Consider the following 19172-nt stretch of genomic DNA (forward strand, 5'->3'; position numbering starts at 1 on the left):
TGCTGTGCTGTGTGTACCCTGAGTGCCCCCAGGTGTCCTGAGCTCCCCTCCTGTCTCCCTCAGGGAGGATTGTGACAGGGCTCACACTGAGGTCCCCTCACTGTGTGCCTTGCACAGTAATACACGGCCGTGTCCTCAGCCTTCAGGCTGCTCATTTGCAGATACAGCGTGTTCTTGGCGTTGTCTCTGGAGATGGTGAATCGGCCCTTCACGGAGGCAGCGTAGTTTGTGCTGCTGCCATCTCTACTAATGTATGAGACCCACTCCAGCCCCTTCCCCGGAGCCTGGCGGACCCAATACATGTAGTAGCTACTGAAGGTGAATCCAGAGGCTGCACAGGAGAGTCGCAGAGACCCCCCGGGCCGCACCACGTCTCCCCCAGACTCCACCAGCTGCACCTCACACTGGACACCTGCGAACACAGACACGTCAGGGTCAGGAAACTGTCACACGTCTCTGTTTTTCACTCATTTCTACTCACGTACTCAGTGTCCCTTGTTCCCCATCAGTCACCTCGTAAAACAGCGACGAGGAAAACCCAGTGGATCCCAGCTGATCCCATGGTGTGGCGTGCGTGTTCAGACCTGATCCCGGAATGGGGACACCTGGGAATCGCGGGGCTGGGCTCCTTTCCCAGAGCTGCAGACTCGGGGCTGGGCTGGCTTTTATCAGCAGAGGGGCCTTATTTGCATGTGCTCCGACTGTATAAGGAGCACTGGGGTTGGGGACCCACAGAGAGGGCAGAGACCCAGAGCAGGCGTGGCTGTGTTCAGACATGTGGTGGCAATGAGAACATTTGGTGAAATATGACGTTTACTGTGACATGTGTTACTTAATCACTTAGCACCATTGTCTCATTTCATTTTACTCTTGCACGTAAGTCATGTGACGTGATATCATTTACCTGCATCACAGGTGAACAAGGCCATACATGACCACGGAGACCTTGCTGATGTTGAGAGCTCATATGTATAAGATTGAACTCATGTGTGTGGCCCTGCATGATCTGCACTGCACCCCACTGCTCCCCTGGGCCACCTCCAGGACAGAGAGGACGTGCCCAGTGAGGTGCAGGTCTCCGTCCTGAGTGCATGTGGTGTCCAGAGGTCGCAGCCCTAGAAAGAAGAAAAGCTCAACGAGAAACAGTTATTTATCCAAAAAGCCAGTGTCTTAAATGTCTGGGAGGACTTCTCTCATCGAGGGCACAGAAGGCCATGTGTGAACCAGGAAGCGAGACCTCAAGATTCTGTGGTCTTTACCATGGATTCTCTCCCCCAGGACTGTGTGAAGTTAATTCCAGGTGTCTCATTAAGCCTCTTCATCTCTGTTACTTTTTATAGCAGCTCACGTGGACTATGCAATCGGTATAGAGCAATGGGGATGCTCCCGTAACATATACATCAAACTGGACGCTGCATTGTAATCGGGCAGGGCAAAGATTCTGGAAGAGTGTTGAGAAACGTGTTAGAAGAAGCCTCCATGCTGTGGACGGGTCTTTAGAGGAGGATCTGGGGGGAGCTCAGAGAGAAAGAGGGAGCCGGGGAGCAGCCTCAGTCTTCGTGGAGGAAACCTCAGCTGTCCTGAGCAGATGCAGAAATGTGGGTGACGATGGCCATCGTGACGGTTGCTCAGATGTGCCGGAACCTTCTTAGTGGATCCTGGATGGAGGCGGTCCTTGTTATGGACGGTGGGGAACTTGTGTGACGTGTTTCTCCTGCTGTTCTGTGGAAGGTAGAATGAGGAGAAGGGAATCGGACGCTCGGCTGAAGCTCTTTCTACGACAAGGGAGGTAAGTCAGGCTCCACCCCCTGACTGCTCGTGGTGAAGGACAACAGAGATGACTCTAAACTGTCCGAAAGCCGTACATTTGATCCTTTACATCCTCCACGATAACAAGCACAACCATGTTTCCTGACACAAACTCCAAGCACAGTGCATTGGTCGTAGGAAGCCGTCACCTCCACGGAGAGGGGGGCCCCATAGGACAGGTCCAGCTGCTGCTCCTCTAATCCCATCACCTGGCTAGTGCTGGGAACACACACCTGTGAGCCTCTCCAGCCTGGAATTGGAACAGCAGGGACACTGGGGAGGCCCACTACTGGGTGACGTGGACGTCCCTGGAGTGAAACTTTGGAGGGACGACGTGCTGGACCCTCCTCCCACGGCAGAGCGACTCGGGAACGTCACCATCAGCTCTCCCTCTGCCTGCTCTCGGGGTCGGACTTGCACTGGGGCCTGACAGCGTCTGCAGCCTCCCTGAGCCCTCAGCATTTTCTCCACAAGTGTAGGTGTTTCATGATGAAAAGCAATAGAATGTTCACGCAAAAATGATCCAGCCCTCAACTCACTTTTTATAAAGCCTTGACTAACAACCCTTCTGTAAATGTCATTGATATTATAAAATAGTTTCTACTGAAAAAGATAAAATCCTCCAGGCAATGGTCAGTTCCTTGCAGAAACACCGCTGGTTTATCATCTGCATTTCTTCAATCAACACTAATCAACTTGTTGCTGTCAACGTATTCTCCAGTGTTAATTAGAATCGGTCATCCATGTTGTCTAAGTCAGGAATTCATCCTAAATAACCTGCTCGGGGCTGATTCAAAGGGAGCAGAAGTGGATGGATCCACGGTGGACGGCAGCTCTGCTCTTCTGAGGCTGACAGCCTGGCCCTCCCGGTGACTGTGCCCATGGATCTTGGACCTGGCTAGGCTCTCCACACAACGGGTACTTCCCAGAGCTCACAGCACACTGAGGGTGCCATCTGGAGGTGTCCCCCAGAGCACAGGAGAAGGAGGCGACACACAGACAGTGTCAGCAGCACCAGGTCAGTTCTACATCACACTCCATCTTCACTGCACGAGCTTGTCGCTTTGGCCATGTATAGTCATTTGCCTTTCAAATGTGTCCACACAGAGGACAACAGGAGACGGTTGTGCAATGATGAGGGCGAAAGTCCCATTAGCCTTTTCCATGTGCCTGGAGGTGACACCCGTAAGCTCAAGGTAAGACCCTGAGTCATGACAGATACTCTATTTTAAGGGAATACAGTATATAAAGAGGAAAGCAAAAAAAAAAAAACTAATAAAAAAGAAAATGGATTGAAGGAGTAGAACACGGGATTCGTGCAGAGACGTATTGACGGTTTTAGGAGCACGAGGGTCAGTTTTGAAATCTAATGGATTTTGTCCATCCTGACACTGGCCCAGTGTCCACCGTGGCTGTGACATGATCCAGGTACATTGATCAGGGATTCAGCAGGGTCTCTGCTCTACGTCAGATTGCTAATTTTTCAGGCAAGTATTTTAAGCTTTCTTAAGATTCTGTTCCTGGTGACAATGGGTAGAGTCATTTCTGCCTCTGGAAGTGAAACCCTATGGTTTGTGCAAGTGAGAAATGTGTCCTTCCTTACCAATAAAAAACTCAAAAGAACGTGAACATTTTATATACAGAAATGTTGGAGGTGAGCAGAGAATAGTAAATGTACACAGGTTCCTCTGACACTGCTACAAGGACAGGAAGCTGCAGATCACATAGGAAACCAGCCCTGAGTCTCCATCAGCACGAGCTGCTGGGGCTGAGACACAAGTCCTTGGGGTGTGTATGCCCCCTGCAGGCCCTGACCTCCCTGGAGGCCCTGACCCCCTGATGTCCTCAGCACACATTTCCTTCAAAGTCCAACAGAGGAACAGAGACGCGCCTGGCCCTTCCCCTTACTCAGCATTCAGTGGTGCGTCCCTCCCGGTACAGGCATATGGACCCTCCTGTGTAAAACATGTCCCCTCTTGCCCCGACCGGCGGGACAAAACAACGCGGGACGAGGAGGAACCTATGGAGGATGAAGGCGAGACAGGAGACACAAAGAGACGGAGGCAAGACAGTATTCTGATCAAGCCTCAAACTTTATTTTTCAGCGGGGATATTTATACAGGACAAACAAAGGGAGGCGGGGCTAGCTGGTGGAAGACAAGCGCATTGGCTCTTGGATGGTCCGAGTAGGCGGTGCCACACACCCACTGGGTCTAAGGGGATGGGGTGAGGGTTATTGACAGCCTAAGGGGTGTGTGCTTAGGGGGAGGAAGTGATGAAAGTTAAAGGAAGTAGGAAGTAGGAAGTAGGAAGTAGGAAGTAGGAAGTAGGGCTCCGCAATGTCTGAGGCAGGCAAAACACCCAGTCCTGCAACCAAGCCTCCGCGGCCCGAAGACCCGCGGCTCCCCACAGAGGCAGAGCCATTAGAATTGATTTTTGGTACCAACCTCTATGCAAACCAGGTGTATTCACAGGGAAATACAGAGGGGGTCCTTTTTATTATAACCTTCCCTTGCAATAGCTTTGCTATTGCACCCATCTCGGTGCCCATACCCCTAAGGGTAGACATACCTCCGTACATTATGTCGTCCCCGTAGGGAAGGGGCCACCATCAGTGTATGCATCATTACACACATCGAATCCTGCTTCAGACAATGCCAGGCGATGGTAATGAACCTGAAGGGGTTTTGCATAAAAACTTTCTATTTGGCTCTTAACAAACATGGTAAGTTTGCGGAAAGCCCAAGGACCAAAAGATAGGACCAAAAGAAAGCCTAGGAAAGGGCCTAAGATAGAGGGCAAGAGTGTGGTCAACCAAGGGGATGTGGCAAACCAATGAGCAAACCAGCTTTGTTCGGATTCTCTTTGTTTGCGGCGTTTTTCAAGGCCTTCTCTGACCTTACTCATGGAGTCTTTGATGACTCCAGAGTGATCCATATAGAAGCAACATTCTTCTTTTAGGGCAGCGCAGAGGCCTCCCTGTTGTAAAAGCAAAAGATCTAGGCCTCTGCGGTTTTGGAGGACAACCTCCGCTAAGGAGGACAATGACTGTTGTAGGTGGGAAATGGCAATTTCGAGGCGCTCGAGATCTTCATCGATGGACATTCGAAGGTCTGAGTAGTATTTGTTGGAGAGAACGAGAGAGGTTATTCCCATCCCTGCCCCTGCTGCGCCAACTCCCAAAAGGACCGCTAGGGTCACAGCCGTGATTGGTTCGCGTTTGGGTCTAAGGAGACTATAGTCATCTTTAGGGTCCCAAGCTTGTGCAAATTGAGCTTCATCATAATAAGTCAAGCGAGGGATAAGCTGTACAATCACGCAAAACTGAGTTGTATTGCTCTTTAGGTGGGTACTATATACACACGGGGTGAGTCCATCACTGCAGGCCCACCATGTATTGTTCGGGGGGATAATATATTGGTTATCATTAAGGCTATTGGTAGTTTGGGTGCATAGATGCTGATGTGCAAGAGGAAGCTTACCTAAGCAGGTACCCTGTCCTGAAACAGATTGGAGAGTTAGTCTTGCCGACCCTTGTTGAGCCCAACGACATTGATTATGGTTGTTGGAAACAGTAAAATTACCTGAGACAGCAATGCCTTCATAAAAAGGAGGGCTGACACCATAACATAGCCAACAGGATTTTGTTAGGTTCGGGCCACAGAATGAAAAATAGGAGGCACCGTCTTGGTCCCATGGTCAGAATCCTCCGAGTCCCCGATGACGTTTGGGATTTTCTGTAAGAAAGAACACATAAGAAAGACCTCTCAGGGTGTAGGTTTCCCTGGTGTAGTTGTTAGTGTAGGCGCTTTGGGGGCGCTGACTGGTTTAATGAGGCGTTCTGGGAGCCACTGTGCTCCTCCTTCCTTTGTATCATACACACATGCGGACCCTCGTCCCCAAATGAGGAGCGGGTCAGGGCCGTGCCATTTAATGGTCAAAGGATCCTTCCACATAATCTGTGCATATTGTTTTTTTGTTTCTTGATGCCATAGGCGGTCAGTGGCAGATTTTCCATCATTATCTAGCTGTAGAAAATTGAGGACAAATAGAGCATGGGCGAGGACATTGCGAGGGGAGTTTTTGGTAGTGTTTAAGTTACCAGCTTTAAGTTTAGATATAGTATTTTTAAGAGTTTGATGAGCTCGTTCTATTATCCCCTGCCTTTGGGGGTTGTAAGGGATCCCTGTGACATGTTTAATTTGAAACTGATAGCGGAAGTCGCAGAAAGCCTGTGAGGTGTACCCAGGCCCATTATCAGTTTTAATGACTCGAGGCTTGCCTACGATTGAAAGGCAGTGGAGCACATGTGAGATGACATTTTTGGTGGCTTCACCGCCTTGAAGTGACGCACAGATGAACCCACTATAGGTATCAATGGCAACATGAATATATTTAAGTTTGCCAAACTCATTAAGGTGAGTGACATCCATTTGCCAAATTTCATTAGGGAGCAGCCCTCTGGGGTTAATTCCTAGATGAGGAAGAGGTAAAAAGGTGACACATCCAGGGCAGTTTTTAGTGATCTGTCTTGCCTGATCTCTAGTGATTTTAAACAGAAGGCGGAGGGTATGGGCATTGACATGATGTAAATTGTGAAATTGTTCCACCTGGGCAACAGGATTGGTAGTTACGGAGCAAAGGAAACGGGTATTTTTATCAGCTAGAGCATTGCCTTGTGAGAGGGGGCCTGAGAGATCCGTATGGGCTCTCAGATGGCCAATAAAGAATGGGGCTGATCTTTGAAGGATGAGATTTTGGAGTTGGTGAAAAAGGGCAACAGCGTTGGTGGAGGGTTTAATGTGGGGAACTGTTTCCAGTAAAGGAACCGAGAAGGCGATATAGGCACTATCTGTATAAAGGTTGAAAGGGATCTCACTTAAGGTCTTGAAGACTTGGATAATGGCAAAAAGCTCGACCAATTGAGCAGACTGGAATGGAGACTGTATTTGGTAGCTCTGAGAATCAATAACATAGGCAGCAATGCCGGAAGAGGATCCATCAGAGAAAACAAGGGCAGCATTTTTTAAAGGGGTTGCGGTGGTGACTCTAGGAAAGATAAAAGGGTGTGTTTTAGCAAATTGAAGGAGTTTGTTGGAGGGATAATGGTTGTCAATTTCACCCTGGAAGGATGAAAGAGATATAAGCCAATCGTCGTCATTTTGTGACAGCCAGGCAAGCTGGTCTTTGGTGTAGGGAAGCACAAGCCGATTTGGGTCTCTGCCAAAGTGTTGGCGGCTTTTTTCTCTGCCTGTCTTTATAAGTTTGGCCACAAGGGAGGGGTAAGTAATAAGGGTCTTAGTGGGGGATGAGGACAAATGGATCCATAGGAGGGGGCTGTCTTGCCATAGGACCCCAGTAGGTGTGTGGGAGGTGGCGCAGATGATGAAGGCAAAAGGTTTATCATAGGATAGGAAGGTGACCTGTTGGTTTTGGATAGCCCTTTCAACTAAATGAAGTGCTTGTTTTGCTTCCAAGGAAAGCGTACGGGGGGGAAAGAGGATTTGGATCTCCCTGTAGAATGTCAAAAAGGAGTTTTAACTCTCCTGTGGTGAGTTTTAAATAGGGGCGTAGCCAATTTACATCTCCTAGGAATTTTTGGAAGTCGTTAAGGGTCTGTAGGTGGGATGACTTTATTTGTACTTTTTGGGTAGTAATGGTATTGTTATTTAGCTCAAAACCTAAGGAAAAATATGGGTCTTTTAACTGTACCTTATTAGGGGCAATTTGGAGTCCAAAAGAAGCGAGGCTATGATTTAAATCTCGGTGACACTGAAGAACCTCAGAGGTGGATCTTCCGGCCAAAAGAATGTCATCCATATAATGGATAATATAGATAGCAGGCCAGCGAGACCTGACCGGGTCAACAGCTTGGGCAACAAACTTTTGGCAAAGGGATGTCGCTATGTGTGAACTGTACATCCACCATTCATGTGGTGAACCCTCACACACCACAGACTGTATGGCAGAAGGGTTCTTAGGAAGTGTTGGGAATAAATGAGAATATAACGGTGAGTCCTCATCCACTGGACCTGGTGGCCTTATGAGAAGAGAGGACAAAAGAGACATATCTCTCACTTTCTCCAGCACGTGAGATTGCACCTAGAAGTCAACTGTCTGCCTGTGGGGAAAAAGATTCTCACCAGGTATCGATGTATCTGGACCCCATAACTGGACTTCCTGATGCCATCATGTGAGACCATAAATTTCTGTCATTGAATCTGTCCACTCGTTGGTTGTTGTGATGGCAGCTTGAGCACATGAGACAGACGGTGGTACTGAGAAGTGGGTGCTGCTGGAAGAAGCATCGAAGAAGGTGCACGTGGATGTGGAAGCAGGTGATGGGTAGGAGGTGGGAGACTTTTAAATGCCTGCTAGAAAATTCCAAGCTTGCTGAGAGGGGTGTTACGAGTGATTGTACAGAGAGCTCAGAGAGAGGACAGGAGAGCCGTGGAAGAAGCTCCCACACCCTGGGAGAAGCGGTGGTTGGGGTGTCGACATTGGGAGTCATTCTGGTGAGGTGTCCATGGAAATGAGAAACATGGCACGGGTTCTGCAGGAAATGTGACTTTGTCATGAAGAGTCAAAGAGCTTGGCTGGTGGGTTTGGGGGAAGGTAGCGCTGTGAGCAGTGAAAGTGTGTATTTAGCTGCAGAGATTTCTAAGCAAGGGCAGGAGTGGTTAGTTCTTCCTGCTGCTTCTAGTAAAATATGTGTGAAAACTGATGGATCGAAGAAGGCAGTGACCACCGAGTGCTAATCAGACCTTGGAGATTTGAAAAGTGACCAGCCCATCCTGCAGCCAGAAGTGTGGAGTTTCTTGTGAAGCAGGCAGGAAAGCAGTTGTTGAAAAACAATTTGATAGAAAAATTAATGGGCATGACCAGCAGGTTTCATCAGCCATCTCTGCTCTAGCCAGGATTAGAACTGTGGATATTCCAGCACAAACACTGTCATTGTGAAATAAATGGGATGGACTCGTGGGGCAGAATGGAGGAAGGTGGTCAGGCCTCTTGGATTCTACAGACAAGGATCATAAGCCACTTTGGCTGTGAGGACACAGTCTGTTTAAGAAAAGGAAGAACAGCCTTGGAGGAGACTCGAGACCATCAGGGAGGACTCCTTGCTTTCAGAGTCTTCAGCCACCGCCTTAGATTAGCCAAGCTCAGGTGTGACTGCCACCTAATGGAGCCTGCGGGTGTGACCACTGCCCCGCAGAACTGCAGCGAGATTTCTCTTTGGGGCACAGAGCGAGAGAAAGCACCTCAGTGGGTCCGCAGGGTGGGACCGCCATCCGGAGGGTACAGAGTGGGGGCATCCAGCCGGAGCGGACCATCTCCAACCTTAAGGCCTGGCGGGATTGCCTTGCTGGGTGGTGGACCAGTGCTGGCCCCACAATTTCTCTTTCTTTCCTCTTCATCCCTTTCGAGATGGGTATGTCTGCCCTCTGACTGCCCCATTGTCACATTTGGGAGGCACAAAATGTGTCTGTTTTGCTACGTTCATACCTTGAGAGGACGTTCACTTTAGGATGAATCATACGTCAAGATCCACCAGTCTCTGATGAGATGATGTTTAGACGAGACTTTGCACGTTTGACTCTAAGCTGATGCTGTAATGAGTAAGACATTTGGGGACGTTGGCTTAGAGTTTATTTTACATGAGGGAGAGCCATGGATTTTGGAGTCCGCAGGTGTAATTTTATGGACTGAATTGGGACCCTCAATCTTTGCATGTTGGAGTTTGAATTCTCAAAGATGGTATTTAAAATTGGGCTTTCAGGAGGCAGGAAAGGCTAAGTGAGGGCATGGTGCAGTGGTCCCATCTCACTAGGACAGGAGCGTTGGGAAAAGAAGAGACATGAGAAGTGACCAGCACATCCAAAGTGTCCCCTGACCCTATCTCACCACAGACACCAATAAGTTGTCCAACACGGTGCTCTGTACAGGTGCATCCACCAAGATGTCTCTGTCATAAGTTTTCTGAGTTCTGAGTGGTGCCCATGAGTCAGCAACCAGCTGTGCCCCGACCTGAGACAGATATATCATTCAATAGTTCCCGAGTGACCTTGAATCATAAGTGTGCATGACACGTAGGGTAAGCAGGTCACCTTTAGACTTCCTGATTATAACCTGCCCGGGGGGGTCCACAAATGGACAGGCATGTTAGATTAACAATAGCAGATGAACTAAGGACAGGCGAATGCCATATATGCACATAATCCCTCTTCTCTGACTGGCCTAGGTGGAGGTTGGGAGATTGAGCTGGGCTCCAGCCCCATGGAGCTCACAGTATAGGACAGACGTAGTGAAGTTAGGACAGTAGATGACAACTGGTCGTGTTGGAAGGGTTTCAAAATCTACCCGAGGAAGTGAAGACCTGGAGGATCCTGTGTTGCAGGCAGGACTAAACGGCATTGGGTAGAGTTCTGGGGGCCTGATCCTACCCCTGTGGCCATGTGTCCTGTCTGAAGGGAGGGCTCATGTGGGGACAGCTTGTGCCTGGGGGGCAGAGAGCCTGAGCTCGGCACACAGGAGTCTGCACTGTGCCGGGTCTCTCTCTGTGCAGGTATTTTCCAGCCACAGAGAAGAAGACAGCCCTCAGGATGGTCCCTCTGCTGAGACATGAAAACACACACATAGAAAACTGGTGAAGGAAGGTCCCCAGCCACCAGTGATATGTCGTCCACAGACAGAGAAGGTACATTTTCATTTTAGTCTGCGGTAGAAAAGAATTTAGAGCCATGTTGAAAAAGTCAGAATTGTCCCCGTGGGCAGCTGAGAACTTTGAGAGGAAATCGCTGCTCCCAACAGGAAGCCCCTTCCCACCTCCCTCTGCACCTACTGCTGGGCTGGTCTGTATGTTCTGTGCTTTGTGTGTCCTGAGCGCCCTCTTGTGACCTGATCGGCCCCTGCAGCTCCCCTGTCTGTCTTCCTCAGGGAGGTTTGTGTCTGGGCTCACACTGAGGTCTCCTCACTGTGTCTCTCGCACAGTAATACACGGCTGTGTCCTCGCTGGTCACGGAGTTCAGTTTCAAGAAAACCTGGCTCTTGGAGGTATCCCTGGTGATGCTGAGTCGAGACTTAAGTGAAGGGTTGTAGTATGTGCTTCCATCATATGCTATTGCCGACCCACTCCAGCCCCTTTCCTGGAGCCTGGCGGGTCCAGTGCACATCATTTCTGGTTAAAGAGAACCCAGAGACGGTGCAGGTGAGCGAGAGGGTCTGCGAGGGCTTCACCAGTCCTGGGCCCGACTCCTGCAGCTGCACCTGGGACAGGACACCTGGGGACAAGGAGCATCAGTCCTGTCAGTCACATGCTGTCACAACCATCCCACAGACCCCTGTCTGACACCTGAGACACTCACCTTGGGGAGCTGTCACCAGGCACAGGAGAAGGCCCCACAGTCTCATCTTCACCTCGACCACAGCGCTGCTTCCCCAGAGACCTGAGCCCTGTGTGAGGAGTGAGTTATGAGCGTCCACAGCCCAGACAGGTTTTACCCTGGGGCTGGAGGAGGAATTTGCATGTGGGCAGCCTGCTCCTCATAAGTGGGGAGGGACCGGGTCAGGCTCCCTGGTGTCTCTGGGGTCCAGCTGGTTCTCTTCCCTTTAATACATACGGTGTCTGAGTGTGGGATGGCAGAGCAATCAACCTCTAAGATACATTGAAACAAGTCTAAGGAAACCCTGCTTTTCATAGTATGCGAATAAACGCTGGACTTTGAGTAGGTCACCATTTTTAAACTTATAAGTGTTTCTCATGATTATGAAAGTGATTAGCATGATGGTCAGACACATTTGTACTTCAAACACATTGAATATATTCACAGTTCCCAAATATTTATAAACATAATTCAAGTAAATAATACTTTTTCACCTTTGTTATAAATTGCATCCAAAATACTAGACAGTCTCTTCCAATTCCCTCCTTCATTGAAGCACATGAGAGTTGTCTTTGTCTAAGTAGCTGCCTCTCCCCATAATCAGGCTTGAAGAACCCTGATGCTGGACCCTTCATATTGTGCTTTTTCTTATTTTTTTTAAATAATAAAGTCTTTCCATATTCTATATAATCTTTTTATGACATATATTTTAATTTACTAGTTTATGTGGAGATTTAACTAATTTTTGAAATAATATTTCAAATATCACGTATTTATATTTGCCTACATTTTCCTTAAGGTCCAACCTCTGTGTGTCACATCTGAGAAATCCTTGGCTGATCCAAGGTCACACACATTCTGGTCTATCGATGTGTGTCATTCCCTCGACCAGTGCCATGCAACCTTTATTATTGCAGGAGGGAATCAAGGCAAAACCGAGTTTATCACACTCAGAATCCTGGAGACTGGAGATCTGGATGCCACCAGGGGCCACATGGAAGACACCAGGGTGTCAGGAGCCCTGTACAGCAGGGAGAGGGGACCTTAGAACCAAGTTTTCCTGGGGCTTCCCGGGTAAAGGGTTAGCAGGACTGGTGAAGAGCTTGTGCCTGACTCACGTGAATCATTTCTGTGGGCTCAGAGCTGGACGTGGTTCTCCATCTGCCTGGCAGCTGGGCCTGGGATGACGAAGGCAGAGGAGTATCGTGTCCCGGGATGTGTGGGCAGAGATAGTCGGATGCCCTGTGGAGATAGTGTGCATGTGAATGACGTGTGCCAGGCTCGGACCTGTGCTGTATCTAAGAACTGGTGAAGTCATGAGGGGAAGTGTCCCCAATTCAGAAATATTTGTGAAGTTGTTAAACATCATAATGTAGAGAAGGTGAGAAAATACGTAAACACACTCAATGCAGGGAGCCTTTGCATTCACACCAACTGCAGCACCTTGCCCTATTCTGCCCCCATTTCATGCGGAAAAAAATCACTGCATCCTTCATCCTCCACTGTGAACATTGGGTACAGGCCTGGGATACACAGTCGTACCCTCAGGAGCTCGCATTCAACCCTGAGCACATCATGAGCGAGCACACGCTTCCTCCTTAACTCTGGGTTCATCTCCACACTGTGTTTCAGCTCAGGCTGAAGCTTTCATATTGGGTGTGTGTGGGGGGCTGCATCACTGAGTGATAGATGGGGCTTCTATAGACGAGTGGGTCCAGGGTGTGAATTCCTCTTCCATTTACATGATTCATTTCTATTGATAAAGGAGAGAAACCCATAGTTACCTGGGACACAATGTGGGTGCTGTAGAGAGGCTTGTTTCCCTAAGGAGATCTAAACAGCTAAGATGGCCTATAGGATATTGTGATCCATCCTTGTTCAGCTTGTATTAGGGGTGCTGAGCCACCCCATGAGGCCTGGGAAGAGAAATGCTCTTCAGAGTAAAGAGGAGGCCACGTGTGTGGGGAGCTCAAAGTGCGACATCCTCTATCCGACCAGGAACCAGAGAGAAGTCCAAATACATGGGGTCCCTCACCTGAACCCTCACCACCTGCAGCTACCCTCTTACTAGGAGCTTTCTCGGATGTGGGGAGAATTTACAGCAATGACTGTGATGGCGTCTGAAGGCACAACAGCTGAGCGACTGTGATGCGAGGACATAGTGCAGAATCATTGGAGGAGACCCATGTCAAAAATTATTAACCCTCTTTGCTGTGACTGGTACGTGGGGAGGGCTTGAGAGTGAGGGGCACGGAAGCACAGGAGACACATGACTAAACAGATGTCGTGTAACTAGGACAGTAGATGATAGTGGGTGATGTTGGGGTGTTTCAACATCCACCTGAGTAAATGAGGAAAAGAGGTTAATGTGCTGTAGACAGGACAGAGACCCTATGGGACAGAGTCCTGAGGGACAGGTCCTCCCATGTGGGCCATGTGTCCCGTCTGAAGGGAGGCCCACGTGGGGACAGCGTGTGTCTGTGGGGGGCAGAGCCTGAGCTCAGCACACAGGTCCCTGCACTGTGCTGTGTCTCTCTGTGTGGGAACAGTTCCCAGCCTCAGGCACACAAAGCCCTCAAGGGGTCTCTCTATCATGAAATCAGAAAGGACACATTGAAAGCTGCTGCGGGAAAGGTCCCCAGGCCCTGCTGATACGCTGTCAAGAGACAGGTTATTTCTTCATTTCTTTTGTGCGTGAGAATGTGGAAAATTAGAGCCACAAAGAAGAAGCAGTAATTCTGCTGGGAGGAGCTGAGAGATTTGAGAGGAAATTGCTGCTCCCAACAGGAAGCACCTTCCCCAGCTCCCTCTGCACCTGCTACTGCTCTGGTCTGTGTGTGCTGTGCTGTGTGTGCCCTGAGCGCCCCCTGGTGTCCAGAGCACCCTCTCCTATCTCCCTCAGGGAGGTTTGTGACTGGGCTCACACTGAAGTCCCCTCACTGTGTCTCGCACAGTAATACACGGCCGTGTCCTCAGGCTTCAGGCTGCTCATTTGCAGATACAGCGTGTTCTTGGCGTTGTCTCTGGAGATGGTGAATCGGCCCTTCACGGAGGCAGCGTAGTATGTGCTGCTGCCATCACTATTAATGGATGAGACCCATTCCGGGCCGTTCCCCGGAGCCTGGCGGACCCAGCTCATGCCGTAGCTACTGAAGGTGAATCCAGAGGCTGCACAAGTGAGTCGCAGAGAACCCCCGGGCCGCACCACGTCTCCCCCAGACTCCACCAGCTGCACCTCACACTGGACACCTGTGAACACAGACACGTCAGGGTCAGGAAAATGTCATACGTCCGTGTTCCTCACTCACACCCACTCACGTATGCAGTGTCCCTTGTCCCCCATCAGTCACCTCGTAAAACAGCGACGAGGAAAACCCAGCTGAGGCCAAACGCCATGGTGCGGCGTGCGTGTTCAGACCTGATCCTGGAATGGGGACACCTGGGAATCGCGTGGCTGGGCTCCTGCCCCAGAGCTGCAGACTCAGGGCTGGTCTGGCTTTTATCAGCAGAGGGGCCCTATTTGCATGAGCTCCGACTGTATAAGGAGCTCTCGTTTTGGAGACCCATAGAGAGGGCAGAGACCAAGAGCAGTCGTGGGTGTATTTGGGCACGTGGTGGCAATGAGCTCATTTGGCAAAATATGACTTTTACTGTGACATGTATAATTCAAACACTTAGCACCGTCATCTTATTTCATTTTACTCATGCACGTAAGTCACATGATGAAACATTATTTACCTGCATCACAGGTGAACAAGGCCAAACAGGACCACAAAGAGCTTGGTGGTGTCGAGAGCTTACACGTGTATGAGTGAACTCGTTTGTCTGGCCCTGTACGCTCCCCACTGCACCCCACTGCTCCCCTGGGCCACTTCCAGGACAGAGGGGATGCGCCCAGTGAGGTGCAGTTCTCCGTCCTGCATGAGCGCGTGTGGGATTTGCCGCCTTCTAGTGTTAATGGAGAGCACGTGTGAGAACCAGGGTCACAGGTGTATTGCAGGCGTCTGTCCCATCTGAGAGTCACTCTCTGTGCCTCTAACTTTCTTTGTCCACTGGTAATGGCACTTGTACGGTAGTCGTCTTGCTGTGGTACAGCTCTGTCAGCCACAGCCACGCCTGGATGGTGTGTACAGTTGGAATCGCACGCACATACATGATGTCCATGTTACATCCTCAGCATCATAATTGGAAATTCAGCGTGTGGTGTGATGCGGCCTCGCACGGATCAGTGCTGAGTCTCCTTCCGATGAGTGCGTCCGCGCCTTGTGAATTCGTGCACCTGCTGAGGGTTGTTGGAGTGTCTCAGCTCCCTGGGCTCTACAAGGAAAGCCAATACTCAGCATGTAGATGCAGAGACCTGAGAAAATGTTCTTATCCTACGACACACAGCCACAGTGACGAGCAAGCTCCACTAAGTGCAAATCTATCAATTTTCTTCACCTATCAGGTATGTGACGTCACACAAAGCGCACCCCAAGGCCTGGATACTCAGGTGCCCCAGAAGAATAAGGAACCAAACATCCTGTCCATGTGATAGGTCTTTGAAAAGCACAGCCCTAGAAAGAACAAAAGTTTAACTAGAAACAGTTAATCGTTTCAATCCACCAATGTCCTGAAGAGCAGAGCGCCAATCTCCCATGATGCAGAGCGGGGGCCCTTATCCTCTTGCAGGTCTCTCTGTAACTGGAGAGAATCCTCAGCAGATCCCAGTTTCCTGAGGTGACACTGTGGTGTGGCGAACTCATGTCTCTTGCCTGCATGTGCCCGTGCTGCCCCCACTGTCCTCACTACCGAACAAACATGAGAATAGGCAGCGGAGGGCAGGGAAACTGGCAGGCGTGGACACTGGTGGAATATGATGGCCCGAGGGGCGGCAGAGCCTGCAGAAGAACTACCTGCCATGGGGTGGGACAGCTACAGGTGCAGAGCTGACACTGGTTCTGGTGGACAGACAGGAACACCTGGAAGGACACAGCCCAGACCCGGCACATCCCTGCCTAAAAACAATGCTCAGGCAAAGGTCAGAGAATCACCGTCTCCCACCCCCACCACCTCACCCCCTGCCATCATGTCCACATGAGGTGGGAGTCAGCTGGGAGACCAGGGGCAGAGAGATTTTCTGCGGGATAACGGACGGTGCCTCCCCCATGACAACGAGGGGACACAAACATGGAACCGCTGGGAAGTTGAGTCCTCAAGAGCTGAAGCACGAACCAACCTCACCAGTGGTGTCCATGGCCTCGAACACCCCAGATCCACAGGGACGCGCATGGGGACGAGCCAGCTGGAGGTAGAGGGAGATCATCCCCCTGCAGTTAAGTCATTCATTGTGACCGTGCAATAACGACATACGAGACAACATCAGACAATAGTACACCAGCAGCTACTGCCTTTTCGAGCAGGTCTGGATGCTTGGAGATTAGGGGGAATAACCAAGACCCAGACCAGACCCCTAACAAACATATTTCAGTGTGCGTGACTCAGGCATTGCCTTGTCGAACACTGATTTTAAAATAACTCTGATCACCATGTTAGGAGGTTAGAGAAAAGCTAGACATACCACGGGATCGTGAAGACGCCTGCAGTAGAGCGAAGGCGACTGAAAGAAAGCCTGGCATGGAAATGGAGAAAATGACGACGGAGAAGCAGAACCGAAGACAGTTGTCCGCAGGCTCGGATGTAGACTAGACATAGCTTTCACGAGACACAGTCGACGTGAATATGTTAGTAGGGTTTTCACAGCCTGCTTTTCAAGGTGAAAAGAATGATGGAGAACAGAGAACATTGAGCCCTGTGGGATGATAAAAATTAATGTGGTTTGGGAATAATTACTATCCCCAAAATATTTCATGTACGAGTCTTTCACCTGCTACACATTTTATTATTTGGGGGTAATTGTTAGTGGGACAGTTTTGATCCTTTCTTTTTCAGATATGTCATCATTAGTGAGTAGGAACAACTTGTTGTATGTTGATTTTCCATCCTCGGACTTGTTGAATTTGTTTAGTTCTAACAGTTTTGTGTATAGTCTTTATCGATTTCTACATCTAAGATGATGTCATTGTGAATAGATAATTTTACTCTCTTTCAGATTTTATTTCTTTTTATTGCCTAATCTCTCAAGGCAGGCCTTCCCATACCATGATGAGTACAAATGGTGAGTGAGCATCTTTGCCTTGCTCCTGACATTACAGGAAAACTTCGGTTTTCCCCAATACAGATGATGTTAGGTGTGAGCCTTTCACACGTGGCCATTATAATGTGGAGGCAATTTTTCTGTTTCTTAATTATTGTGAGTTCTTTGTCATGAAAACTTGGTTAACCTTTTTCAAAGCCTTCTTTGCATCGATTGTTAAGATTATGGAAGTTTTCTCCTTCATTTTGTTAATGTGGTGTATCACATAATTGATTTCTCTCTGTTGAACGATCATATGTGATCCTGTTAATTTGCTGTTGAATTCAGCATGCTGATATTTCTAGAGGACTTGTTTATCTATGTTCACGTGGAATATTGGTCATTAATGTTCTTACTTTATTTGTATTTTGGTCGTTAGTGTCCTTACTTTATCTGGGTCATGCTTATACCAGCCTCCTTACATGAATTTGTGAGTATTTCTTCCTCTTCAGCTTTGTGAAAGAGATGCAGAAGGATTGGGATTATTTCTTCTGTAAATGTTTCATGACACTCACCCTTGAGGCCATCTGGTTCTGGGCTTTGCTTTTTGGGGAGGCATTGGATTGTGAATTCAATCTTCTTATTTATTATCATTCCGTTCAGATTTTCTATTTCTTTATGAATCAGCCTTGGTCGAATGTATATTTCTAGGCATTTGTGATTATTTTCTAGGCTATGCAAATTGTGAACGATATCATTCTTAGTAGTTTTTAGAATCTTTTTGATTACTTTGGTGTCAACTGTAATGTCTCTTCTTTAAAATAGGATTTCATTTGAGTCTTACCTTAATTTTCTTAGTCAAGCTAAATATTTGTCAATTTTGTTATCTTTCCCAAATCCCAAATCTCTTTTTATTTAAATATATTTTTGTTTCTTCAATTATAGTTGGCATACAATATTATATTAGTTTCAGGTGTACTACATCGCGTTTAGACGTTTATATAACTTACAAAGTGATCACCCTGATAAATCTAGTGCTCATCTGACGCGGTACATGGTTATTACAATATTATTGACTATATTCCTTATGCTGTATTTTGCATTCTCATGATTATTTTGTAACTTCCAATTTGTACTTCTTAATCCCCTTTTTTTCACCCCTCCCAACCCCCATGTCATTTGGTAACCCTCAGAATGTTCTCTGTACCCACGAGTATTTTTCTGTTTTATTTGTAAATTTTGTTCTTTAGATTCCTCATGTAAATGAAATCATATGGCATTTGTCTTTCTCTGTCTGACTTACCCTGAAGTGGGATTACTGGGTCCCTCGTTGTTTCTTGTTATAGCCTTTGTTTTAAAGTCTATTTTTCTGGTCTAAATATGTCTACTCCAGATTTTTTTTAATTTGAATTTTCACAAAATATCTTATTTTATCTCTTTGTTTTCAGTACGTGTGTTTCCTTCGATCTGAAGTGAGCCTCGTGTAGGTAGCACATGTAATGGTTTTGTCTTCTTATCCATTCAGTCATCCTTTCTTTTGCTTGGACCATTGAATTCTTTTTCATTGGAAATACTTGTTGATAGATATGTAGTTAGATTCATTTTACTATTCATATTTTTTATATTTTTTTCTTCTTAAAAAAGTCCCTCTAACGTTTCCTATAATACTGGCCTGGTGGTGATGAACTCCTTTAGTATTTTCTTGTCTGGGAAGTTTTTATCTGTCCTTTGATTCTAAATGATAGTTTTTCTGGGCAGAGTAATCTTGGTTGTAGTTCCTCATTTTTTATCACTTGGAATATTTCATGCCAAGCCTTCTGGCCTGTAAAGGTCCTACTGAAAAATCACCTGACGGTTATATGGGA

The 19172-nt window shown here is 48.1% G+C and overlaps 1 gene segment (V, D, J or C); it reads right to left on the reverse strand.

The window, feature by feature from the left end:
- Positions 1-101: 101 nt before the first annotated feature.
- On the reverse strand, positions 102-14628 carry LOC120606441 (immunoglobulin heavy variable 3-74-like; the record flags this gene model as incomplete). The annotated part of the segment is given in 2 exon segments: positions 102-412; positions 14543-14628. Coding segments are annotated over 2 exon segments (357 nt in total), but the record flags the coding sequence as incomplete, so codon positions are not given.
- Between the last annotated feature and the right edge of the window lie 4544 nt (positions 14629-19172).

Source organism: Pteropus medius, unplaced genomic scaffold, assembly GCF_902729225.1.
Source record: "Pteropus medius unplaced genomic scaffold, Ma_sr-lr_union100, whole genome shotgun sequence".
NCBI classification, from domain to species: Eukaryota; Metazoa; Chordata; class Mammalia; order Chiroptera; family Pteropodidae; genus Pteropus; species Pteropus medius.